General features: G+C 40.8%; 2 protein-coding genes across 2 annotated transcripts in view; both read right to left on the bottom strand.

Moving 5' to 3' along the window:
• Nucleotides 1–7,143, bottom strand: part of prkd2 (protein kinase D2) — a 33,837-nt gene extending 26,694 nt beyond the window's left edge. Inside the window, exon 1 of the mRNA XM_053321031.1 lies at nt 6,323–7,143. Coding sequence (XP_053177006.1) covers nt 6,323–6,649 — 327 coding nt within the window. The 5' untranslated portion in view covers nt 6,650–7,143. The remainder of the gene's footprint in view (nt 1–6,322) is intronic.
• A 2,855-nt stretch (nt 7,144–9,998) lies between these two features.
• strn4 (striatin, calmodulin binding protein 4) lies at nt 9,999–26,977 on the bottom strand. The gene is made up of 18 exons (XM_053320835.1): nt 26,544–26,977; nt 19,296–19,399; nt 19,062–19,138; nt 18,823–18,901; nt 18,483–18,668; nt 17,405–17,582; nt 17,087–17,243; nt 16,445–16,540; nt 16,000–16,118; nt 15,714–15,889; nt 15,516–15,563; nt 15,306–15,427; nt 15,020–15,187; nt 14,790–14,930; nt 14,585–14,683; nt 14,395–14,481; nt 13,803–13,991; nt 9,999–13,165 (listed from the first exon to the last, which is right to left on the bottom strand). Exons 1-17 carry the CDS (start codon nt 26,841–26,843, stop codon nt 13,822–13,824), a joined length of 2,307 nt encoding a protein of 768 aa, XP_053176810.1. The 5' UTR covers nt 26,844–26,977; the 3' UTR covers nt 9,999–13,165; nt 13,803–13,821.
• Between the last annotated feature and the right edge of the window lie 788 nt (nt 26,978–27,765).

The raw sequence follows: 27,765 nt of genomic DNA, 5'->3' as shown, positions 1-27,765 counted from the left end.
TACATAACGCTTTTTAACTCTCCAAGCAGCAAAATAAAAATCCCCATGACATTATATCAGTGCAATGGATGAAAGTGCAGCTGTAGGTTTGTAATTCAGACCAAATTATGTCAGCCCCCTCAACCTACAGCACAACTTTGTTGTTTTCATACAAACAATATGACCTTGTCAGTCACACTGAGCCTTTATCTTGAAAAATCAGTGCTAACCGCTACATTACTTTACAATGTGCGTGTGTGTGTGTAGATTACATGTGCAAGAGGGTGAGGTAAACAGGAGGTGGTGTGTGTGATCCCATTCCCAGGGCCGAACAGCTTCTCCAGGGAGAGAGATAAAGACACAGCCCTTCCAAAACGGAGGTGGAAACAATGGCCAGGGCAGGGGCTCTCTATCGCAGCTGTGTATGTGTGTGTGTGTGTGTGTGTGTGTGTGTGTGTGGTTTCTGATACTGTTTTTAACCATCCAACTAAGGAACAAAATAGACGTATTTCTCTTTATTTGCATCTGCAAAGTTTAGCCAGAGAGTTTCTGGAAATACAAAATATCTAATACAAGTTCTGCAATATAAATTATATATTTATAGCATTATATATTTATATTTATAGCATCCCATAAATCCACTGCTGGATTTGACACAGCTCACTGGCTGTTAAACATGTCGTAAGTCATCACAGATCATGTTCAACAATTAAGTAATGTGACCACAGTCGGGGCTGACAGGACTCAACAGGTTCTCACTTGTGTTCATGTGTTGACTTACTCACACACACACACACACACACACACACACACACACACACACACTCACACCTCATCTCAGAAATAACAAACTATAACCGTTAAAGAGACACACCTTTTTGGCAACCTAGGCCGACACACATAAACAACAAATTGTGACTACAGTGTTAACTTTGCTGCTCTGTTGTTTATTGCGAGTTTTTCTTTATCTAAAAGCTTGACTTGTCACAAATGTATAATATCCTCTGGAAAATATGAGCTGAGGTCACCACTTGACAAACCGGAATATAGGATTTTTGACTCATCACTTCTTAAAAGGTCTACATCTACGTATGTATCTGTATCTACAATGAACATGGCAAGAATGGGAATTGCCCCATGTTTCTCCACCTAAGGTGTGGTCAAGAGCTGACAGTGGAGGTGGTGGTAGTAGGCAGATGAATGTATTGTGAGCAATGTTGATGAGCAGGGCTGCAAAGAGGAAGAGGAGACAGAGCGTAAAAGGAAGTTGGCGATAAGGAGGGCAAAAGGGACCGGAGATGAGTGGATAAGGAGAGGAAATACAAAGAGAGAGGGAGAGGCACGGGAGGAGGAAGAGTAGGAGGTAAGTTTCCCCTGAAAGATAGTCAGAGGAAACGGACGTCATTACCTTTTTATCCCAGGAAACAAAGGTATCTACTGTATTAATAAACAATTAATACAGTAGATAGGGAGAAAGGAAAGAAGGGGGGCAGTGAGGCCTGTCCAACAAAAGAGCGAATACATCAGAGCTGCATCATGGTTGAATGGAGACAGACCTCTGGTTTCCAGGCCACATTATTAGTTCTTGTTCCATCAGGAGGAGGGGTTTGGGGAGGCTGGAGGTAGGCCAGCTAAATGGGAGTTTGGTGAGCACTATTGCCAGGTAAAGAGACAGCTTTGGGTTTGAGCAAAGCTGGGCTGTAAAAATGCTCAGTTTTAAATCTTCTCCGATTTCGATTTGAAAATAATGGTGCATCACACATAATGGGATATTATTAAGTTTATCATGACAGAGGGGGCAATGCACCACCTCATGTGACCTCACGTAGCTGTCCATTTTAATTTCTGTCAATAGTAGTATGCTAACTAACATTAGCCTCAAAGGTTAGAATATTTAACGTTGCTAGGCAACACTGACTTCTCTCTCTTATCGGCTACTGTTGTCCCACTTGGAAAGTAGTGATGCACAGTAATCATTCGGGGATCAATTAGCCTAAAACTCCAGTAGTCTGAGCTCGGCATAAGGTGTGGGAAGTTGAGTGGTAAGAGAGTAAATGTGAAATCAAAGGTGGACACAGAGTGTTGGTCTAGGTAAGGGTCATATTGGGAAACAAGAGCTGTAAAGAGGCCATTAATTCAGGATTGGTGTTGGAAGTTGAAGCCAGGGAAGAGTGTGCTCTTCCATCTAGAAGTGAATGGAAAAACGTGTCAATGGAACACAAGAAGGGAGCCTGTGAATAAACAGAGCCGGTGACTCACCCTTTCTGGGATGGGAGAGATGACCGTGGGCGGGGGTGTGGGGTACAAAACTGCCTTCACTACCCCTAAAAAACACACCAATGTGGGCATTCATGCATGCTCACACAGTCCAACTCATGTGTTGCACTCAGCAGGCCAGACCAGGACAAGCTGTCTATTGTCCAAATCTCCCACCTAAAGCCGCATAGCTTCTAGCAGACCAGGAGTTTTGTATTTAGGGGATTTTGGTATTGCTGATTGTGTGTGTGTGTGTGTGTGTGTGTGTTTCTGTGTGTGTATGATTGGTCTAATAAGGCTTGAAAAAGATCAGGCTGTGAGTGTCTTTTTGTTTGCATGAAATGAATAAAGGTTTCTGTTTTGTTCTCTTGTTTGATTTTCAAAAAAAAGGTTGATGGTAAAACATTTACTATACAGTGAAAGAGATTGCATTAGTTTTAGTACAAAAGATAAACTCAGACATCAACCATTATAGAACAACATCCTCCTCCTCCTCCTAAAGGTTTTCACAAAATAAAGGATGGAGAAATTTGTCTTCTTCATTTAACCTGTCCAATTACTTATGGTGGGCAGCCACAGTGCAGCTCACAGGGACCAACTCCAGTTCTGAGGATAAGAGTATCCTAACACCTAAGATTCAAGTCTTTGGGGATGCAAGGAAACTGGAACACCCAGAAGACACACACAGCATACAAACTTAAGAGGTCATTGTTAGTCAAATCAAGTAGACATCTTCCAAACAATCTTTTTAGTACAGAACTATAACTTTGTGTTTCCCCTTGACAGTGTTTCCTTGTTGATCTGCTGTGGCAGTAACAATAAGAAGGAAATTGTTACAAAAAAAGACTGTAAAATTTGATAGAAAACATTGTGATTTGATTACTTTCGATGGCTCAAGGATTGGATTTTGGATTTGGATTTTGTCCCTCATCACTTACATTCAAAGTGCTTCATGTAGGGATCTTCTAATGGTCAGTATACACATGAGGACTGATTACAGCAAGAAAAACCTCTTTAAGTGTTCATTTGGGCACCTGAATATTGTTTTAAGACACAAATTGTAAACCCATCCTTTAAACTGTCATACTTAACATATACCTGTGGTTGAACCAATCTCTGTTCAAATAACAGGTTGTTACAATGAAGGTTTTTTAATTAGATACTGTGAAGCAGGAAACACAAACTGGTACCATACCGTATGTATATTTAGATTTCTGCTGTAGAATTAACATTCCTTTGTCTAACAGAACAGAAAAAGTTATGCCTCGATGGGTGTTATGTAAGAAGCTCTGCAGGACTGTGGCCACAATACCTTCTTCGCCTATGGCTGTATTAATTATCCTTACTGTGACCTTACTGCAGTGTCAGACTGGCCATTACTTTCTTTCTTGACTCCTGCCTTCCCACTTCCTGCCTGCCATTTGACTCCTTTCCTGACAGCAGCATGCCAATGCGCACACAACACACACACACAGTCACACGCATGCACGCACACACGCACACACAAATAAACAATAGAGAAAGTTTTTATTTCTGCTTGAGTTTTCCCAGGGCTCCAAATTGCCAGTCCATCTTTGGTGATACTGACTGAAAAGCTCCAATTGACTCACTCAAAAATATTTGATGCTTAACCCGTCCATGTCAAGCTTCATTATACATTAAAAATTATCCTCGTGACAATTTTGTTCTCTTTACATGTACAGCAGTGACCCCCTCATCTGAGCATCATGATCAGCAGATTGGTGTTAGTATGCGTTGTGACTTACAGGAGTTGCTATCAATATTAGTCGTCTAAAAGAGTTTCGCCTCCATTCTTTGTACTAAATGCAATGAGGTCTATTCCTTTGGCAAACTGATTTACCAAATATAAATTTAGAAGCCATTTAGTTGTCTTTGGGTTATCAGTGACCTTATACACCAATGTGCGTCCAATGTGATTTTAATGTACTACAAATGATTGATCTCTGCACTTATTATACACTAATGATGCAACTGAGCAGGGTTTTTAGCAAGAAAAGCGATTATGTCCTCTGATGTGAAAGATTTACACAAAGAAGCGGCCGCAGAAGGTGCTGAGTCAGAAATGTAACTGCTTGGTTTAATTGCATTTCTGGACATTATTCTTTTTTAAAGAGCATTACAAAGTGGACCAGACAAGGAATGATTGAGGGTCCTACTTTTTTTTTCTTTTTCTTTAAATACAAACAAGATGCAAATACAAGAAAAAAAAGTTTGATTAGTTGGACAAAACATAAAAATAAGAAGAAAAAGGTATAAATGCAGAGTTGCTGTTTAGATTTTGATGAAGGAAAGCAACACATTTAGCTTGTTGGAAGCATATCTGTTCCTATCTTATGGAAACACAGTGGGGAGCATATCAAACTACAGTTACAGATCCCCTCTGTCTCTCTCTCTCTGTCTACAGAGCAGTAAAGCAAGTTGTAAGGGTCCAGCATCCGATGTACAGCACGGCTGAATCAGTCTATCACACTCAATTTACACAACTACATACAGAACCTCTTATGTGAGGGGAGAGAACAAATATTTCTGAGCACAAAAACAGATTAATAGAGTGGGTAAGCTGGCTTGGGACAGCTACCAGTATTTCCTAAAACATTCACAATTGTGGAGAGTTTTGCAAAGCTGCTCTTAGCAGGCTGTGGAAAATCTGGTAATCTAATCACCTGCCAGCCTAATTGGCAGATAAAACACATGACTGGCTCAAACTGACAAATCAATGTAATGTTTTCTACTCTATATATATATAGTCTAAAATGGTCATTGTGAAAATGCCCAAACCCTATGTATTATTGCTGGCGGTTTTCAAAAAAATACCATATTTCCCATAGCACTCACTACTTCCTGTTGCAAAGAGGATGTCACTACTTCTCCCCCCTTACTAACTCTTTGTTTTGACATTTTCTCTTGCGGTCTCTCAAAAGATAATAAGTGATTATCCCTTTAAGTATTTTACTGCTCCCGTACTTTTTTTGTTTGTTTTGTCATGTGAACCAGAAACACACAATTTCAACACAGTGGAGTGGCAGAAACACTTGTGCTGAGTGCTGGAATTTCAAAATCAATTCTGATCATACAGCTGTGTCTTGGGGATAAGTTCTAAATGTAATTTTGCTGCTGTTGACACAGAACAGGAAAAACATAGTGAAGGTGTTACATTTTTAAAGTAGTAAAAAGTGGTGGTGATTTCAATGTTTTGGGCAACTAATTGAAAAAGTAAGGTTCAGCAGTAGACCTGTCCACTTGTTCTTCAGGTTAAAAGTCTTTAAACACTCGGCAATACAAAACTATAATTAAAAAGTGATTGTGTGAGAAGATTGGCCTACTATGACCTGTTCTGATGGCATGAAATGCAAAACCTCAGATGGTGCAAAGAGGAGAAGTGAAAGGGGCCTTTTGCCATGGCAAAGAAAGGTCATGGCCACAGACAACTTTGCCTATGATACAGATACACAGATAAAAGTATGTTGAGCTTGTTGGCTTCACAGTTACACTGATATTAAACTGAGGGTAATGGAGTTTCTCAACAACTGGATATTGACTTCCTTTTGTTAAACTGCATGTTGAGACATGTTAGTCTTACTAATAAGGTGAAATGCAATAAAGTAAAACATTGTGTAAAATACTACAAGTATTGACCTGCATTTCCTATGTCTACACTGTTTCATCAGCACACATGCAGCGTCATGAGTGATCGGGTAAATGAAACAGAATGTTTCTTGGTTTCAAACAGTCTAATTTGATCAAACATCCCACTCCCAGTCTGTTGTGCTGAATGAGACTAATTGAACACAGTGTTCACTTTCAACTGTGTGAAGGAAGAATGCTAATTGCTGTAATTAGAGTGGTGCAAAATTGTGACATTTTGTACTTGTCCTCAGAGTCTGTCACAGCTGTCTATTGAAACACTTTGAGCCCTCTTGTTTACCTATGAGAATGGTGAAGCGTGAGGGCTTTACACATAAACAGTTTTCCACCTGGAGAGAGCATACACCCAGTTTTACCCAACGTGTCACCCTCTCCTGTTTGCACACACACATACACACACTGACACACACACGCTACCTACCTTGGTGTCAACAATGGAGCAGGCAATTTGTTTCACATAAGCCAGGTCAGCAGTCTGAGGCATGAAGACAGATTCTCTTGTCAGGCCAATCTGGATGATGAAGGACACCCCCGCTGGAGAAGGAGGTACTGAGGGCATCACAACCCCACCAGGGACCTGCCCTATTGTCAGGTCCATCACAGGAAAACCACCCTGAGTGGGCATAGAGGGCATGGTGATGGGGGTCCCCTGCTGCATCACAGCTGAGCCTGGTGGTGAAGGGCCCCCTGGAGGAAAGAAGACCTGGGCCATGGCCCCTGAGGGCATACAGGGGCTAGCGTTCGCCATTCAGAGGTCCTGGCTGTTTGGCTGCCTGAAGTTCTCAACATACACACTCACAAACACACGCCCAGGTGCAGTCTCAGAAAAACCACACTCATTCAAACTGTCTCAGGGGAGGAGAGAGGGGTACACACACTGAAACACACAGACACATACAATGAGCAGAGTCCCGGTTCCTCCGTGTCCTGTGTCCACCCCCTCCCAGAGGATCAAGGAAGAAATCCTTATCCAGGAAGCGGTGGCTTTTCTTCCTTTCAGTCCTACTTTTGCACTCTCTCTCTCTCTCGTCAGAGTTCTTTTATTGTCCAGGCATGACAAGCATAAGTAATGTATATAAGAGGACCCATGAACGAAACACACACTCCTGCTGCTTTTCCTCCTCCACTCTCTCCCCGTCTTCACCTCTCTCTCGTCCAAAGAAGTTGTTCTGCAGGGGAGAAAGTCCAAACTTGATTGTGAAACTCCCGGGCCGTGGGAGAGAAGAAACAAAAACAATGTCAAAGTTTGTTGTGCTCTCCTCCAAGCTGAGTTACAAAATGGCCCCCTTCAACAGGAAACTGTGAGAATGAAGGAGAGCAAGAGACTGCACTCCTTTTACGAGTCTTGCCCTGTTTCAGTTTCAGCCCCAGTTCAGTTTTTTTTGTAAAAAAAAAACACACACACAGAGAGACAGAGAGCGCCGTCTGAGGGTACCTCCCTCTCCCCCTCCCTCCTGCCTTCTCTTCTGTGATCTCAGCACTGCCAAGGAGGAAGTAAAATGACTGACACAGTTAAAAGCCAATAGACTCTCAAAGAGCTTGGTGATGTCAAAAGCCTTTTGACTCCCTACTCCCAGGTTCCTCCCTCCTCCCCTTCCTCTTGCTCTCTCCCTGCCTTGGTTTGGGGTTATTGGTCTTGTTTGCGCGCTCCCTGAGTTGTGGCTAAAGATCCTCTTACATGCCTGGGGGGGGGGGGGGCTTCACGCTCTAATACCCTCCCATTTCTTCCTCATCTGTCCTCTCACTTCATTAGCCCCTTTCTGTCCCTCTGAAGCTGTACTTCCTGCCTTGCCTTCTTTCCTCTGAAACATCTTTTCTCTCTGTTTTCTTCAGACACACCTCTCCCTAATTACAAAAAGTTCACACCTATTGTAAAGTTGTTTTCATGCAAAGTTGCCTACAGGTTTCAGTAAAATGGAAAACAAAAAGAAAAGGTTCAAGGCCTGCAAAGAGGGGTGGGACTTGTGTGTTACACACACCAGCATGTATGCTTAAAATGAGGCTTGGCTACCACAGTCATCAGCATGACAGTGACTCACCAGTAAACGTATTTAACATATAGTAAACAAGCACTCTCCCTACGGCAAGAAAGAGGAAACTAATTACTTTTAATTGTCTTTTAGCATTTTCTACAACCAAACACAGAAAAAGAGAAGTCAAGCCAGGAATCTTCTCTGACCTGAATTTCAACATTCACACAAAGACCATTTCAAAATCAACCACTTTAAAAATGATTACAACATTACAAGAATTTAAGGATTTCTGTCTAAACAAGATACAGAACAGTTTTTTGGGCATGTTAGATTACTGTAATGGAGTCTTCACAGTTTAATCGGCTGCAGCTCATCCAGACACTGCTGCCCAAGTTACATGTAGCACATAAAACTGCACTGCACTGGCTTCCTGTGTGTCAAAGGATAGATTTTAAAATCCTATTACTTCTTTATAAAACACCAAATGGTCTCAGGCCTAAACACACCTCTGATTTACTTACTTCCATCCAGACCCTTCAGGCCATCTGGGACAGATTAACTCAGTGTTTCCAGGATCAAAACCAAGCCAGGTGAAGCAGCTGTTAGTTTCTATGCTCCCCACCTGTGGAACAAGCTCCCTGAAAGTGATCTGCTAAAACTGTTAGCTTATTTAAATGAGGTTTAAAACATGATTGCTTACTGCAGCTTTTCAGTAAAGTAATTGCATAACTTCTTTTTAATGTTTAAATTTTTATTTGCCTTTTGTTTTATTGTCTTTTAAATGCAATTTCAATGTATTTTTAATGCTTTACTTTCAGTGTATTTCCCTGTCTCCATAAAGTACTTTAAACTGCCTTGTGTGTGTGAATGGTTCCATACAAATAAACTTACCTTGCCTTTTCTTTCACACTTTCATTAATAGTGATAAACTCATCATCTCTGGCTTACCATCACCCCAGGACAGTTACCCACCATCTCCAACACGAATTATCCACATTGTTATGTGACGAGAGGCCTCCAAAGTAATAACGTTTGTGTCGATTCTACTTTTCACCACAAGAGGGCAACGTAAAGTCTTATAGTTGAACACACACATTGAATCGTGGTTCACATGCCTTGTTGCAATTTTACCAGGTGGATTGCTGTTTTATTACAATTAGACGACACAATCATAGTTAAATATGAAAGTAATAATCAGGTGTAGTGAGATTATATTAATATTTGCTCCATTAAACTGGAATTAAACTACCAAAATGTACAATTGAAACAATAAAAATCTGGTAGGCTATAAAACACTTAACAAATATGTGTCAATATAGGTTGAAATCTAAAATATTATTGACAATTTAAACAATCCAAAGATAAATGGTCAAAAAATACTCACTATCCATGTGCTGAAACTATACATTATTCATAATGTGAGCATTTCATGATGTAGTGGTTATTTTTGTGGGGAAAACCCTCTAAAATATAAATAACTTACTCTATGTGAGTGCAGAGTCAGTCACAGGGCAGCACGGCTCAAACTGACAGGTTGAGTAAATTAATCCCACAGACTTTCAATTTCTTATTTGCTAGTTTCAGTTATCAAATGTGATTCTGAGTCATTAAAAAGGGGAAATTATAGCAAAAATGTTATACGATATTGGGCATAAAGATTGAAAAGAGCAGTTTGACATAAATAATTTGAACTATTAAATAATTGAATCCGTCTGGTAATGAAGATCAGATATACTATTCTCTTTTTTGTTCTGAATGGCTTAAACTGTCTTCTGTAGCTCTGGAGGAGCTCGAGTCGAGTTGAGAAAATAGATTATTATTCTGGTTTTGGTTTGAGTCTAAATTATGAAAGCCTGTGCCGTTTAGCAGACACCAGAGTTTAACAAAAGATGCCATCCTGTATTTACCAGTTGCATCATGGTAAGGATCCTGCTTTTTGAAGCCTGACTGATAATCATCTCTTGGAAGTGAAATGCTACATTTGCTGAAGTGCCTATCTGGGGTCTTCTACTTTCATACATCTGAGATACTTCCATGCATTCTATTGTTTTGGTTTTTCTTTTGCTTTTTTATCCCGAACTTGAAGTAAAGAAATACAACACAAGACACAACTCTCAATTCACTGTACAAAATCTTCATTTTTTCTTTTTTTCTTCCTTAATGACATACAACAGGGGACCCGTAAAACAAAAGGAGAAAGTCATTTGATACAAGCTAGAATGCAGTTCAAAAATATATAATAAAACAAAATTAATAAAAAGCAGGTCTCTTATCCCTTGTAGTTAGAGGAAATTGTTTGAATACAGCTTAATATGATGTACAAAATATCACACAGTGATAAATTGCTAATAAAAAAATAAAAACACAAAAAATGAGTCCTTTACCTTGGCCTCTGACTGGTACAGATTTTTTTTTTTTGTTTGTTTTCTCAATTTTTCAGGTTTTTTAAATCATTTTGCTTTTTTACAAGTTATACATTGCCATTATCAATCACAAGCAATTTCTATGCCTAGCAAGGAAGAATGATTCACTTATGATACTACAGTATTCTTACATCTTAATAATCATATTCATAATCAAACAATGAAAAGAAATGCAAGAAAAAAAAACAAGGAAATGATGGACATTTACAGCATGTAATGGCATCTCTAGTCATCATGTACAACCTCTGTTTCTTTCGTCTTTTTTTTTTTTTGATGTGTCATACTGATTTGTCTATACTCTCAGAGTGAGGATGCAGTAGCTCAGAGTGAAAAGAAAGCATCAGTTGCCATCAGTAACTCTCACCAGCAAATAACTGTGAGCCACAGCATGTTCCACACTTACAGTTCCTCTAGATTAAATAAGAAATACCTGCAAAACATTATGTCTGCACCACGTCTGTAACCAGTGCATCCAAAATTAGATGTCGTGGAACCAAATAGTAGTTAAATGAGACAACAGGGCAGTTATGCCCAGCAGCAGTACAATAACGTGTTTCTACCTAGTTGCTCTCTTCTGGCAGATTTGTGTCAAAGCAGGATATTATCTAGTCTAATTCCAGACAGAGAACAAACCTCCACCCTGTTTGAGAGAAAGAAAAAAAGAAAACTCTGAATGCTAGTGTCCCCAGTGATTAGGAGAGGAGTCTTTACCTCTAGGCTACTTTGAACACTTCAATCTAACCTCTGACTCCTTGTGTGACCCTGTAATCTTGAAGAGGTGGAGGTGCCCCTTAACCAACTGATTTAACACCAGATTTGACCAGTATCCTCAAGGAAATAAGATAAAACTACCTGTCAAGTAATTTGAAGTCAGGTCAGCTGTTGAGGGACAACAAACATGCGTCCTACAGTTTTCACAATGCGGCACAGAAAGAGAGATGAGTGCGAGGTGTTTACAAAATTATAAATATATTCCTGCACTACGACTGTAGTCCATGACTTGCCACTCTTTTCTCTAAAAAAGGAACCATGTTACCACTACAACTATCCAATAACTGGGTTATGTTCAGAATAGCAGTTCTGAGTCACATCTGAACCCCACACACATTAGATCAATAGATTCTTTATTTTCCTATCTCAAATGACAAAAGTGACTGAAATCAAAAAAGAACTTCATTCTTTTTTTCCCCCCTTTTCCCCAGCATGCCTCTTTGGACACACGAGGCCAGCTTCACACCATTAGCTCACCGGGTAACGTGCTACTGTGCAACTGATGCACGTCATATATGACAAGAGGGCACCTCACCTTGACACACAAGTGAAGGTGGAATAAATAATGACGAGCCTACAAACTGGAGCTGACTTGAAGATGAAATGAAAAAGCAGCTCTCTCTTCTGAAGAAGCTATTTAAGCCCGGGTGGCCCTCGCTGTATTATCACTAAGATCAGCTCTATACACTCATCAAGCTTGAAATAATAAGGGCCGACATTATTCACAATCCTCTGATGAGAAACATACAACAGTGAGTGTTGATTCTGAAATGTGACCACACAGTATCTCAGTACAAGTTAATGAAATGATTCAACAATGAAATGTCATTTAAAAAGTTGATTCACTCAATGTAGGTCTCTCTTCCTCACACTCCCACACACACACACACACACACAAAACAGGTCCCTGATTCTGACTCAAGACTAACAAGGTCTTTCATAGCACCGTGATTTAACTAGTGCATATACAAACACACTTACACACACACACTTTATGTACAGTAAAAAGCAGCAAATGACACAATTGTCAAGCATCATTTGCTGAGAGCATACAGACTGGCCTCACACCCCATCTGGTCTACAGACTGTAACTGTGCTCTCATGATATCTATCTTTAGCTAGTAAATGTGGTGTGAGAGCATCAGCCTGCAGAATCGAGTTCAAACTGTACATCTATAGAAATGGATCATGATGATGATGATGATGATGATAATATTCCCTCCATTTGTGGAAATATGTTTATCTTGTACAGCAGAGTGACATTTAATGTCACGCATACACAAATAGAGGCAGAATCATGGGGTCGCGAAAATACTCAGACGGACATTGAGACTTGGCGATAAAGTTGAAATTAAAGCTATTTGTTCAACACTGGTTAGCGTCTGTCTAGTGCCTCCTCACACGCAACAAGTTTAACATTCTCCAACCTTTGAATACAACACCACACACACTCTCTCTGGAGTCTTTGGAATGTAATACATTGATTCCCCCGATGCAGAGATTGGTCAAGTGTTGTCTGCTCACACTGGGAACATTTACTGTTTTAAAGTCATGCCTACATACGTATGTTAGCCACAAGCAATTTAACATCTGTTCACCATTAAAAGAAGATCTCAAATGAAATGTGGTGATGCGTTTGTGCGTTGCGTGTGCTGTGCAGGGCGAGTGTTTCCTTGGTGGTTCTCCTTACAACACAAATTGTGAGAGTAGTGTGTCAGCAGTTCAAGCACACAAACAAACACACACACACACACACACACACAGTGCTGTGTAATAATCATTAGCAGACTGAAAAAAAGCAGAACTGAATATTGTAGTGTAGAAAAAGTGTTAATCCAAACATGATTATTTGAAAACAGAGCAGCTAGAATTTTAAAGTTATAAAAAAGCGGTGTGATTAGTATTACAAGAAGTCACTGAGGCATCATAAAACGGTGAGGAAATTGAGGGGAGGTGACGTCCTGTGGCAATGACCCAGCCAGTGGGGTGCAGGACAAATGTGTGTCTGTGAGTGTGGTTGTGTGTATGTGTGTGAGCAGGTGAAATTTGTCCACTGTAGTCTTCAGTCTCTTTTGGCCCGGTTGTGGTTGTGGGTCCCTAAAAAGAGAAAAAAACAAACAACATTTAGACCAACACCTGCGTGGAATTGCCCTTAGGCTGATGTAAAGGCAAAAAATACATTGTTTATCATGCAATCAAAATTCTATCTAATGTGGAGATTTAAAAATAAATGATTTGTTCCTATTGTAGACTGCAATGAGATAAAACAAGGCTTATTTCTCCAGTATCACAAGCTAAAATATCATTTTAGAAAAAGGTTTTATAGTAAAGTGATCCAAGAAAGAGGAATTGGCAAATTTAAGCCCAAGACAGTTCAAATACTTTATATTTAAAAGCATTTGTCATTTTTTAAAAAGCAGTTTTTTGGAATATTATAACATGCAGTTAAAGGATGTGATGAGGTGAACTGTAGATTTACTTAGAAATCATATACAGTATGTAGAGATTTGTATACTGTGTTTTAAAATATGAGGCTGAAGGAATTATAAATAGTTTATTCTAAAATTGTAAAAAGTTTTTTTCTTTTAAAAACACTGTAGCTGTGTAGCTGGTTCACACTAACTTTCATTCATTGTGTTGTGTGCATTGTCAGATTTCAAAGTAACTATAAACCATTTTGTTCTTCACCCTTCTGCTTGCCCCACACAACCCGCCCCCGTCTCTCCAACCTCACCAGAATGACGACAGTGCTGTCAGACAAAGATCTTTGCAAGTGCATCTGCGCCGGCGCTGGCGATGAAGGGCTGGGAAGAGTGGAAGGCCACATCATGAATGGCCTCGTCGTGCTTCTTCCTGTGGGCCGTGATCTCCTGCACGCACGTCCTGTTGTCGAGCATCCACAGGCGGACTGAGCAGTCGTGGCCTGCAGGGGGGTTAGGGTTAAAAAAAAAAAAAAAAAGCCATAGTACTGTTATGGGGTATGAAGATCATTTTGTTCCACATTTCCTTTCCTTTTTTTGCTGCAATTTTAGGCAATTAGGAAATAAGAAGGGTTTCAACTTATATCTCAATGTGCCCCTGCTCCCCTTTGTTTAGTTTGATTATGTAAACTAGTATACATTTGGAGTTGATGTGGTGTGTCTTTATAGTCTAGTACCACAAAAAATTTTAATCTGTTTTGTTAATTATGTCTACTTGATTTTTTTAAATGACAGATAACTATGAATGAGATTTTAGGTCAAATTCTAACTGGTTTAGATAAACAAGCCTTTTCTCCATTATTTAATGAAGAGAGAATAGAGACAATAAAGTTGGGTGGTACTCACTGCCAGAGATGAGGTAAGTGCCTTTAGGATCTGTAGTAAGACAGGTGACCGCATCCAGGTGGGCCACCATTGAGTGGACAACTTTACCTGTAAAAAAAAAAAACACACACACATCAAGTTTATTCAGATGCTGAAAAAGTAGAGAAACTGTACAGATGACTAGTAAATATAAACCTCCTCCTGCAGATACCTGTCTTGTTGTCCAGGAAGCGAATGGTGCGGTTCTCGTGCGCAGTGATTGAGACGGGCTCAGATGGGTGACTGACCACACGGTTAATTAGTTCACTGCCTGCAAAGGTAGAAAAACAACTTATTTTAATGTCACATGTTTAATTTATACATCTGCTCATTGTGTTAACCCCTTAAGTGGTATTAAACCATCTACTACTACATACCGTCCTTGGTCTGTGTCTCTAGTGCTGTGATGCTCTGCTCTGTGTTGAGGTCGTAGAGCAGTGTCTCACCGCCGTCAAATGACACCACAACCTGGTTGGGGTCAGAGGCCACAAAGGCCACTGAGGTGGGCGTTCCATGCTCTGGGAGGAAACAAGCAAAGGTAAAGATGTGTCATGTGTGTACAATTACAAAGACTGAAAGCAAATGTACACTCAACACGTATGGCTACCTCTCTCCTTGTTGAAGACAGACAGGCAGGGAGACGAGTTCTGGGGGTCCCAGAGGCGAATGGTGCCATCGGCTGAGCATGAGGCAAGACGATGGTGGACCGCAGAGTAAGTCAGACCCCACACGCTGTCCTCATGTCCGGCCAGCACACTGCTCTCAATGCCGGGATCTAGATGAAAACACACACACACATGCACACACATCAGAAACAGAGATAAGGACAATTGGAAAATGGAGTATCACTATTACTCCTTGACAACTAAATAATACAGGTCAGACTGACTGACCATAGTTATCGTAAGGATCCACATTGAGATCTGGCATCTTCCAACACCGGACAGTTCCATCCAGACCACCACTGTAGCAGGATTCTCCATCCTCGCCCATCGTCAGTGACAGAACCGCACCACTACACAAAAAGACAAATGCATCAGACGTTGCACTTTTTCTGTGTATGTCATTGACAAGTTTGTGTCTAAGCCTCAGACTTAACTCACCTGTGCGCTCTAAATGTGTAGATGGGCTCGACATCTAATGCTGCGTTCCTGTGGAGGAACACAATCTTTTAAAGTTGCTGCTTAGTTTGTGAGTTTGCTTCAATTTCACATGAACGTCTGTTGATTAATTGATTAATATGCTATACATATAAAATCAATTAATTTCTTGTTTATCATTTCCCTCTAGGTGATTCTTACTTTTTGGAGTGCATGGCCTTGTTGAGGTTCCACAGTTTTAGTGTTCCATCCTCCGAGGCTGTGAGTAACACTGCTTGGCTGGGGTGAAAGGTCAACGCGCGGATGGCATCAAAGTGGCTGCGTAGTGTGAAACGAGGGTTCCATGTCTTCTTAAACTCCTCTCTGTTATCCTGCATCTGAAAGCACACACACATTTTAAAAGATCACACATTGGCATACTATGATGAGTGTACTCATCAAGGTTGAGTTACATCCTGTGTACTGAACTGAACAAAAGTGTAATTACATCCATGGATAGATCGTTGTCGTTGGCAACAGTGAGATCAGCCAATTCACCCAGGTTCATGTCTCCTCCTCCAACAGCATCCATAATGAAGACATCAGAGGAGAAACCCAGAGCGCCACCTGCAGGTTTGGAGGCGTAAAAGCATAAGAGTCATTTCTGCAACTTGAGAAAATGTCACAGCTCCTATAAATACAAGCTGAGGTAACAGTAAAATATAGCAATGAATATTAGATCTCCATGCCAAAAGTCCATGCATCCTGTTTCCTTACTCCCACACTATGTACTGGAGGAAATGTTTATAGCTGTTCACTCCCACGTAGCTTTTAAACAAGACAGCATCTATATTTGAGATTTAATGTCTAAGCTTCAATCATGCGTGTGGGATTCAGGGGAGACGGTGCATAGTCTGGTTTTCTGTGGGGGATATTTGGTGGGAGACTCTTACCTTCCCCGGCACGAGCCTGTCCCGATACAGAGGGGGGCGGGGTAGGTTTAGGGGGGAAGTCCGACATCATGCCTTGTAACTTGTTCCTGCGGTTCTCTGAACCCGGCAAGAGGAAAGAGACACAACACATCCAGTCATGCAGAGAGGTGGAGGAAGGACGGAGAGACCAACAGATGGACAAATGAGACAGACGAAGGCAAAAAGATAGACTTCACTCTTAATACGTGACACGCAGAACTTAAAAAAAAAAAAAAAAGACTCTTTTTGTGAGAGGATGAAATCAATAAAAGCGCAGGACTACAGTGTAAATGTGACTCAAAGAATGAAATGTGGACATATAAAAAGAGAAGGCAGCATGCACGATAGCCTTTGAAATGTCCCCGGACCACAGAGGATATGCCTACAGACAGAGATGACAGCTACACAACGCTAAAGAGTCACAGACTGACAAGCTCGTGAAACAGGACAGAGAGACAGGTGGTTGGGAAAAGAGGTTGGTTTTATTGACAAGAAGAGATGCCAAGACACAATGAGAAGTAAAAGATAAAAAGGTGAGCAAAGGGGACAGGAAAAGACAGATATACTGGTGGCAGTGATTCTGGCAGTGCTGGTGCTGATGGTGTTGCTATGGCAACAGCGTACCTAACTCCCGTCCGTCCCCAGAGATCCGGGCCTCTCCCGCCCCCTCCCCATCCTCCCCTGAGCCCAGGAAGTCAAATTCACTGAGGGCATCTTCAGAGTCGTCTTCATCTTCCTCATCTTCGGGGTCCAGGTCTGTGGTCATAGGCTCTGAACCCATCTGGACAAGGAGAGACAGAGAAGAAACACAGACGCAGAGAAAAGCAGAGTTACTTTCAGGAGTCATAACTATACGTTGACCTGATTGATTGACAAACATTTTGTCAACTGATCTTCATTCTGTAATTCTCTCTAATTTGGTGTCAAATCATTAAATCGTACCTTTACACGAGACTTCTTGTTCTTTCGAGGTCCATCAATGCAGTCGGTGGTCATGCCTTGGAAGTCATCTTCCTCGTCACTGTCGTCTTCATCATCATCCTCACAGCCATGCAGGAAGGGGATCTTATCGAGCACTGAGCCGCCCAGACGTTCTTTAGAGCTTTCCTTGCCCGCATTCCTACAAATGGACACATACTTTAGCCTTTCCAGTCCACATTAAATTACAGGGACAAAAGTTTATTTCGGACAAAGCGTGAGGCAGCATGACCTGAATTATACTGTTTGAATGTTACTGTTTGTTTGCTGTATTATTAAAACTCTACATTACAGTAAAGCCATGGTTTTTGATAATGTCATCGGACTAAAGTTTTACGTGTACAAGAACAAAGAAAGTTTAGATAAATTGGACAACTTGAAAATCTAACAGAAGCTCTCGTGATTCAGTTTGACTTGACTTTCCACAGGGAATACATGAATAATTTTGACAAAAATACCAGAGGTTACTATATTCCTAGGTTTCATCTTTGGATGGCGATACAATGTATGTTGGCAATGACAGGCATGCACACATACTTCCAGATAACAGATTTGTTCTACTTTTGTAATCTTACCATGTCAACATGATGGAGGATGCACTCCGTTTTACACATCTTTTCTGCATCTTGTTCTGTTGGCTTTTGAGATTAGGATGTACTATTGTTTCACTGTCTTCACATTTCTGCTTGTACAGATACATGCACTAAGCAGCCTCGTCCAAGAATGTTCCGCAATGATGTTATTAATGATCAAAGGCTGAATGGTAAATCTAAACCTTAGCACAAGATTCTACTGATGTATCATCATTCTTAATAGTACATCTCTGATACATTATTGACATATTCCCCACAAAATGTCCTCGATAAGATCATGGCTGTCTTTTGTTCTCATATACAGACACATGTTTTTACTTGTGCTGCACAATGTGGGTGTTGACTGTGTCATCACTTGTCTGTGGAGCAACAGTATTTGTGCGTGTGTGTGTGTGTGTGTGTGTGTGTGTATCAGAGAGAGCAAGAGCATCTTTATTTCGCAGTCTCACCTCTTGATTTGTTCCTCTATCTGTCTGACCAACAAGGACTCTCCACCTGCACGGGGCTCAGGCTCAGGGGAGGCTTCAGATGGTGGAGGTCCGTTAGACTCAGGGCTGCTCCGGCCAAGCAGGGAGCGTACACGCTTTGAACGCATGTCCAGAATGGTGTCTGAATAGCCCACTTCCTCAAGATATCTACATTGACAGGAAAAAAACACACTTAACTAAATATGCATCCATATAAATGACTCCTTTTAGTTGATAACATTTTAAATACAATTTACAAGTACTGTTGGAGCACAGTAGTGTGGCAATGAAATGGAGGGAGCTGATAACTGAGGTGGCTTACTTGCGTAGTAGCTGACGTCCCTCCTTCCAGGACATCTGATTGGCTGGCTCGGCATCTGACTCAGCTGGCCCATTGGGAACTATAGAAAATAAGATTGGTCAATAGTGATGCAACAGCAAGGCATGAACAGAAAAGCTGAAAACTTGCTCTAAAAGTACAGGAAGAGGAAGAAATAAAACAGCAGTAATTCTATATTACTTCCAAATGGCAGAGAATATAAGGGGTTAGGGTGAACATACGTTGCTCTGCCTCTGTCTCTGGTTTCTTGTCTCCGGGACTCTGGTCATTTCCTGTCTTCAGCTTTTGGTGCTTAGACCTGCAACCCCAAAACAGACCACATGAGGGCACCATGATAAGCAAATACAAGAACATTTTTACTATCAAATCACTATTCCTAAAGCACGCAAAACATTAGGCTGAATGGACAACATAAGGAGAGACAGAAGGAGGTACTTTCCGTCATTTTGTCTTACCTCTCTTGTTTGAGGGCATACTCCAGCATTTTGATCCGTCTAACCAGGTCCTGTTTCATATTCTCCTGCCCTTTCCTCTCACCCTGTAGGAACGCCACCTGAGCCTGAAAACACATACATGTACAAGGGATGGTAAGAAACATACTACGTACTCTCAGGAAAGCATATCAGAACCACTCACAGCTGTATGTGATCAATAAATCAATTTACATTGACACCATAACTACAGTGAAATGGATAAAAAAAAAGTGTGTTATGTGTCAATTAAGCCAAGTGAGTAAAGTATTTGAGATCAGATATAAGATATCTCAAGAAGAGGCCGTGGACTCCAAGGAGAAAAGTTTGATGTGACGAGCAAAACAAACATGAGTTCTTAGAACCCAGAGGAATACATGTAAGTAGAGGGTTGTGGGACAGGGCTCTTATTTTTAACTTCTCCTAACCAAGGCCTCACTGCGCATCTGCAGAAGAGGAAAAACAAGACACAGACCGGCCAAATTCAAATACCTACATTTAAGACACATCCTTCCTTTGTGTGCTTCCTCTCTCATTTTCCGTCCGTTTCCTTCCTCACTGAACTGACTGACTGATTTTTTTTTACCTTGAGAAAGAACTGCCCTTCCAATTGATTTGTCGAACAATTAAAGGATTTTGTAGGAAGGAAAAAAAGTGATATTGAGAGAGTGCACACTGACGACACTATCAGGATTTGATTAGACTATCTTTAGGCAAGGTCTTCCCCCTGAGTAAGTCATCATATGTCAAGACTTGTCTTGACAGGGACATGAAAGTATGTGGGACTAGATGAAAAATTTACAGCACTCAGATTTACAACAAAGGTTTAAAGCATGCTGTGTTTTACATAAGATGATGCTTGCCGTTGGGCTGTTTTGGAGCAAAACACAGCAACAAACATGCTTTCCTCTGCTAGATGGAGGAAACAACCCCAAGTATAAAAAGAATAATAAAAAAACTTTAATTCCAGTTAGAAGTAAAATAAAAAAGGCTTAACCCTGTTTAAGCAACCCTCGTGCTTTGCTTGCAGGTGATTGTAGGCACAAAAGTTCTGTATTTTCACTCTTTTCCCTCTCGTTCTCTCTCTCTCTCTGTGCCAAGTGGTGCTGGAGCATTAATACTGCTTGTTTTACAGTCCATTTCTCCTCTGTACACCCTGCCTGTGTCCACGAGTCTGCCCCCACACGCATACGCAGTTCTGTAAAACTAGAACAGTCTAAAAACACTATCTCATGGGGCAGGCACTCGGTCCACTTGAGAGGGTAGTCAATCATCCAGGAAAGTGCACACATAGAGACACAGTCATGTAACCAGCTAGGAGGACTGGTGGATAATCTGCCAAGCAAACCTTACTGCTGCTGCTGAGTAATCCTGATTAATGCAGTGTGATTTTTATATGCTTATCTCAGAATTTTGGAGATAATTGTTCAAGCTTGCGCGTCAACACTGCAGGCATGATCCATGGTTATGAAATACAGATAGCTTTATGGAGTTTATACTTGGTATAGTCTGTAAGGAGCAGTTTAGTTTGTGCAAATGATATAAGGACCTTAAAATGTGTGTATCATGTAGTAGCATCTAGTGGAACAGACTTGGTAAATATGGAATAGTTATAAGTATGTATTAATTAATGTATAATGACATAAAAATAAGGATTTTTTTTTTCATTACATCAGATTGAGGCTTTTATATCTACATAGGAAGTGGATCCCCTTCAAAAGGAGGCCACCATGTTGCACGTCCACAGTAGACCAGGACTAACAAACCAAACACTGGCTCTAGAGAGGGTCTTTTTTTTTGTTTTTGGAGGCCACAGTAGTTTCTCCTACACGCTTGGAAGGGGAGGAGAGGTTACACAGAGGGTAACCTCACTGCTAGATGCCACTAAATCTTACACATTGGTCCTTTAACTGAGTTTATGTGAAAGAGGTACTGAAGGATGGGTAGAAAATTCATTTAACAGGCTAAGAAGACTAGTGAAACAGTAGAAAGTCTCCGTGCCCTTCAACAGACAACAGTGCAATAATAATAAAAGTCGCTGTAGTTGATTAATAAAGTTAGCTGCAACCACTGCTAAGCTAAACTAAATTCAACTAAGCAAAGCAAAGCATCTCCAGCTGCACACAAGTAGCAATTGTGAAGTGTTAGCTTAGTTGTGTAACGGCGGGCACAATACTGTGTTTGTACATTTCAAAACAAACTGAAACACTTGTTCCAGTCTGACAGAATCAGACATAAATGAGAAGATGCTAAAATACGAGGACAGCAGTGTCATAGTGTGGGTCCAGATATCAGAAAACATACACTACCCTGACCCATACACTGCTTAAACATTATTAAAAAAACAGATGGACACATTTTCAGAACTACATAGCAATATTTTTCTCTATCAATATGTGTAACATTCAATATTCAAGCTTGAACATCCACAATAATGACAAAAACAATTCCCTTTAAGCATGTCAATTGTTTTGATACAGTGGTCTGCTGTGGGTCAAGAAGAGGACCTGCCATGCTCAAGATAAACTCAAGTCAGCGATTACAAATCTTTTTACTGAACCAAACAAATGTATTAGACCCAGTAAAGGGCTTTGTAATTTCCACCTCCAAGTGGAATGTGTCTACTAACTTCACCCTTAAGGGGCAGGAAACACGTTCCCACTCCTACTCAAACACAGACGAGCTACAACCTGCTCACACACACAGATAACCATCACACCCCTGTGCACCAGTGTCATACTGTGTTCCTAGAGGGACAGGTTTCCACTGGCTCATATCTGACACAGCTATGTCAGACAAAAGAGAAGCAAGGTTGCATTGCATATATAAAAAAAATATATAATATATAAAAAATATATAGTCAAAACAGGGATTAGTGTGTCAAAAGGTTTACTGCTGTAGGTCATTTCAAGTCTGATAGTTACTCTTTCTTTGGCTCCAACCTTGTTTTACTTGTTCCTCCTTTCTATACTATTTTTCTTTGAAAGTGGGAAGGAAAGTGGTCCAAAAGGTGAAATATGATGTTAGAGTAGATTAATAATCCAAAGCACATCATGGCTTTCTTTGGAGCAAAAACAAATGTAGCTCTGGATTTATTGGCTAGAGGGAAAAATAATGTCCTAACACTCCAAGCTTCTACGAAGGTGTATGGGCCGGTTGCTAAGTGGGCCGCTTGAGCACTATGTGGGCCGCGTGAACCCATTATACAAAAACAAGAGCAAGAGAGATGCATCCTCAAGAGCAAGAACCCCCCCCCCCACCCCCCCCTCAAACACACACACAGTCTGTGTAAAAGAGTCCAGGCCTGTTTTTTAGTCTCTGTCCAACCCTGGAAATTTTTGGGCATGCTGCATTTCGTCAGAATACGGGATTGCAATGAGTAGATGTCACATTTGTTCTGTTTTCAGCTTTTATTGGTCTTTGTTATTCTGCCCTTTCTCTGGTTCAGACTGGGACGTGCTTGTTTTTACTTGTGTGGTATCCGGGACAGCAGAAGTGAGACTGGGAGGTCCATTTATCAACTAAAAGAGAAAAGTTGTTCTTATTGAGAGATTAATACTTGTAATAATGCCTCTAATTGTTGCTAACTTATCACGGGATAATTACGCTTCAGTAAAACAAAGAATTATGTTGATCTTTATGTGTCACTTGATACAGTCCTGCTAACATTGATTCTTTAGGTGTTTTCTTTGAATTATGTTGGTAAACTAACAAAACCTAAAGTACAAAAAAACCTCATTGCGAGCAAACCTGTCGTGCCATCTGATCTCTCCTTCCTACGGGTGGATTTCCCTCTATGTGGCCTACCAACGCTGACCTTTCCAGAGTTTGTTGTAACATGGAGAGCTGACACATTTAGCCTTCTCCATCAGACTCACTCTGCTAGCTGCAGAACAGGGTCAAGGGCAGCTTTCCTCCTTTGCTGGCCACCCTCCATCTCCTCATCCCTTCATACCCAAGACAGAATCCATGAGCCAACAAGTAGAGCAATGAACTTTTCTGGGACAGTGTGCTTTGATGGAGTGTGTTCAAGTGTGTCGAGTGTGTGTGTGTGAGTGTAGCATTTAGTGAGAGAATGGCATCCCAAAGAGTTGGGCTTACTGCCTAAGCTTGAATAGAAGGTGCTTGATAAGCATGAGGAAGCAAAACGTACTGTATGTCACGGATGTTTTTAAATAAAAGAAGAAAACTCTAATTGTGAGATTTTCACGATTCAGAGGGATGAAACCAAGAAATACAACAATGAAAAGGGAATTGTCTGTAGAAAAGTAAAAAGAAGGAGATAAAATACTTAAAGAAACCCTTCATACCAGAAGTGCTGCAAGTCTGTGTGAGTGGGAGGCACTGTAATAATGCAGTACATATGGATGTCATATGTGTGTCATGGCTGAGAGCGCAGAGCTATTAATTAGAGATGTGTACCCAGGGGCCCCCTGGGCCACAGGAAGTGATGTCATTTGGGTCACCAGTAATCTATTCTACACAACTACTGACACTGTTAATAAAATTAAACAGACATAAATGAAAATGATACAAGAGGAGCAGGTAGAGGTCTGCCCTGTTCCCTGTGGAGCAAGTATAGTGACTTGATCTGTTTGTCTATTAAAGGATCGTGTAAAAACAAGCTAATGACAACAGAGCTACAGCAGCAGTGTGAGTTGATGAAATACAAAAGGGAAAAGCTTCTTGTGTGTCTGAAGGAGAAAGGGACAAGGCCACTACCACCTGTCCCCTGTCCTGCTGCCCAATGGTCATGTTGGGACGTCCCACCTGACCCTGAATAGGGAAGGCCTTCATTCCTGGCCTGTCACTGGAGACACAGCACCACAGGTGGCCTTTCACATGAAAACACACTCACAGCCAACACATGTGTGACAGTCTCAGACTATAAACGTAGGCTATAAACAGAGCCATTCCTGCAAAAAGTCGCACAGTCATCATACGATGACAATGTTAGCTCCCTGTCAAATATTAGTGCCAATTATGTCTAAGACTTTGTGAGTAGCTTTCTTACTAGCTGTTAATAGTCATGGATGCTTTAAATGTCATGTGTAGTTGACATGTGAGCAGACACATGTACAGTATGCTGTTAAATGTATAGGATATGGCTGTGGGCCGCATTAACCGGCATGTTGTGAGCAAGCTTGCAACAAGAGCCAGAGGGCTGTGGCCTGTGGGTGTTTAACTGTAAGCTAGGTTAATTTTTCAGCCTGGCAATCCAGTGATCCTCTCTTTCTCTCCGCACAGGACGTGGTGCTAATTGTACCCGTGAAACCAGACGATGTGCAACAAATACACACACGCAAAACAAAGTTGGACACTAAGCTCTAATGGCATGTCGGACATGGCGATGGCCTGTTTCTGACTACCATTCCCACTCCTCCATACATGTGCCCATAAAAGCAGCGAGCACAGCCGCTTTGTTATTGTTCATCCATATTTTATCACACTCCTATTTATAACTGCATAGGTTTGCGTTGAGGGTAAAGTGAGAGGTAGAGTGCCAGAAGAGAGGCAATGATATGTTTTTCTGTGGGTTTGTGAAACTCGTGAACTCCATAAGTTCATCTTAATTACAAGCAAACTATGGTCACAGGAGGAAGAACACATATGGATTCAGGACCGAAGAGGACCACACTTCAACCCGAACGCAGAACGAAAACATCTTTGTATGTATATATGTATGTTTTCCTAACCTTTCTTAATCCTGGAACAATCTGATGAGTAAGCACAATCCTGTCTAGCAATGCACTGCCTCACACAGTTACACGCATGCCCGCATGAGAGTTGCACAGTGCCACCTCTGTCCTCTGCTGAATACCTGGGGCTATTAGGGGACTCATGTCTTGCTCAAGGACTTTTCTATAGCCAATACACACAGGTTCACAAAGGGTTTTCTTGCTATTTCACTGATTCTGATCATAATCTCAGACAGTCAAAAAAGTATAACCGATTTTAAAAACACAACTTCATAACATGCCATGTTAATCTACCCCACCATTCCCTGACAGACACGCATTTGACTCTAGACCACTATCTGTTAAGATTATGTCCTAATGAAGTCCATTGGAAGGGATTTTAGCTGTAATGTGTTGTGATTTAGTGCAACGACTGCTATCTGTCTGCAGTGTGCATGAAGAGAGTGCAGCCTATCTTTAAAAGGTCACCCTGATCAGCTCTCTCATAGTGCCAATTTTTTTTGTGAATAAATAGTAACATCAAACTAATCTTCATTTTAGTGGGGAATCTCCTCAAACAAGAAACCCACTTTTGATAACTGAGGCACCAAATGCTCCCATTTCTCAGATGTAATGATTTCAAAGGGGAAGTGACAGCTGTGTGTGACACTCTCCTCATCTTCTAGCCACAACAGCAAAGCCACAGATCACTTTATGATTTGTCCCTATGGGGTATGAAAACCAGATATATGTCTAGAAACAACCTGTGTTTCCACATAAACCATAAATACAGTCCACATTGAAAGGAACCTGGTTCAGACATGTCTCTGATGTGTGTACCTGCACCGATATCAGACAGACACTGCAAGGTAGCCACACCTCAACTCTTGTTTACCCACCTTCTTTATTTGCAGGGTAGATTGCATTTGCAGGACATCATTAACCTTTATCATCTAATTTATTGGTTTGTATCTGACACTAACAAGCTGTAGCGACAAGTTGCACATAAAAAAAGACATTGCACAGCAGCTTTATAGATTTATGATCTATTTATTTGGTTTTAAACTTGCTTTACCTCGGTTTTAGTAAGAGAGCTCTTAATTGTTTTTTATCTATTATATTGAGACAGTTTCCCGGAATTTATGCTTTTTCTCTTTTCTGTGTCCTGTTTGGTAATGCCTTGGGTACATTTTTATGTCTCTTAGATTGAATTTGTTGTCTCTACTGTACATTTGTTTGTCTATTGTAAAAAATGGAGGACATCATCTCATCTCACTGCAAAACAAATGTACCTACGGGTATCAATAAAGTAACCCGAAACTGATTTTAATTGACTGTCTAGTAATAGTAATAATAAGAAAAAGAATAATACGGATAATAATGATATGGAGTCACGTTAGCACCGTTAGCATTTAGTCATGCTGAATCTGATCCAGACTGTAGAGCACCACTGTCACAAAGCATAACACTAAAAAGAAGCAACTACAATGTCCGTCCTGGCCTTTATTCCAAACGCAGGCTAAAAAAAAAAGAAGAAGAAAGAAACACATTTTACCCTGAGTTCGTCTCTCTCAGCCTCCCAGCGGTATTTCTCGGCCTGGAAACGTCCCCACTCGTACTGGATGAAGTGCAGGATCCCAGGAAGAGTCATAGCGGCGTCTCCGTCCTGTAACTCCCGAGACTGCGACGGTCCAGCCATGGCCGCCGCCGCCGCCGCCATGGGCCCGGTCCCCGCCGATGACATGCCCGGGCCCGGTGCTGCTTTGGGCCCGTTCGGGTTGCGCCCCGCTCCGCTGCTACTGCTGCCACCTCCGGAGCTCGGGTTTGGTCCTCCGCCGGATCTGTCCGCCTCCATTTTAACCGTTCAACCTTTCGCCAGGATAAGAAGATGGAAACGGGCAGAGTGTGCGAACAATAATTATTATTATTTATAAAAAAAAAAGTCCCCCGTACCCGTCTTCCAACCCAGCAGCACTTCACTAGAAGCTACCCTCCTTTCTTCCTTTTCTCACGCGCACACAGCAAAATTACTATTCAGTTGGTAAAATACTACACTTCCGCTTTCACACCTTCAAGATAAAATACCATCAAGTTCAATATTTCTAACAACGCAGCCTCAATAGGCCCCAGGAATGGGAAGGTTACTTTGGAATATGTAATAGGTTACAAATTACTAGTTACCCTATTTAAAATGCAATAAGTAATATATATATATATCAATTACTTAATCAAAGTAGTGTTACTTATTACATTTAATTACTTTTTTATTAGGCAAGGCAAGGCAAGGCAGCTTTATGTATATAGTGCACTTCATATCAAGGGGCAACCCAATGTGCTTTACATAAAAACAAGATTTGACAGTAAGAATTGGAAACAAAAAACATAAAAACAAACAATTTAAAGAATAAAAATAAAACCCAACAATAGTAAGGGCCCTTTACTTTTCTAAGTGTACACATTTAGCCAACCAAAATCTAAATTCAGGTGTTTTTCATGGATACTGACATGATTTATAAGGGAAATCATTTCTTATAAAGTAAGATTTATCTCTCATTTGAAAATGTATTCATTAGTTCATGTGGAGTTTGGAATACAAAATAAAGATATTTTATGAAAAAAGTCAATAGTCTGGCATGACCTTAATTGGTATTGTGACACCATTTAAGCTTGTGTCATGATTTATTTACTTTAAAGATATTGATTTCAAAGAATTGAAAACAGCAGTATATGTTTTCAATAACATTTTCAATATAAAGAAAATAGGAAAAGACCCTCCT

This window comes from Scomber japonicus, chromosome 6 (genome assembly GCF_027409825.1).
Source record: "Scomber japonicus isolate fScoJap1 chromosome 6, fScoJap1.pri, whole genome shotgun sequence".
NCBI lineage: Eukaryota > Metazoa > Chordata > Actinopteri > Scombriformes > Scombridae > Scomber > Scomber japonicus.
This window is presented reverse-complemented; position numbering and strand designations above follow the sequence as displayed.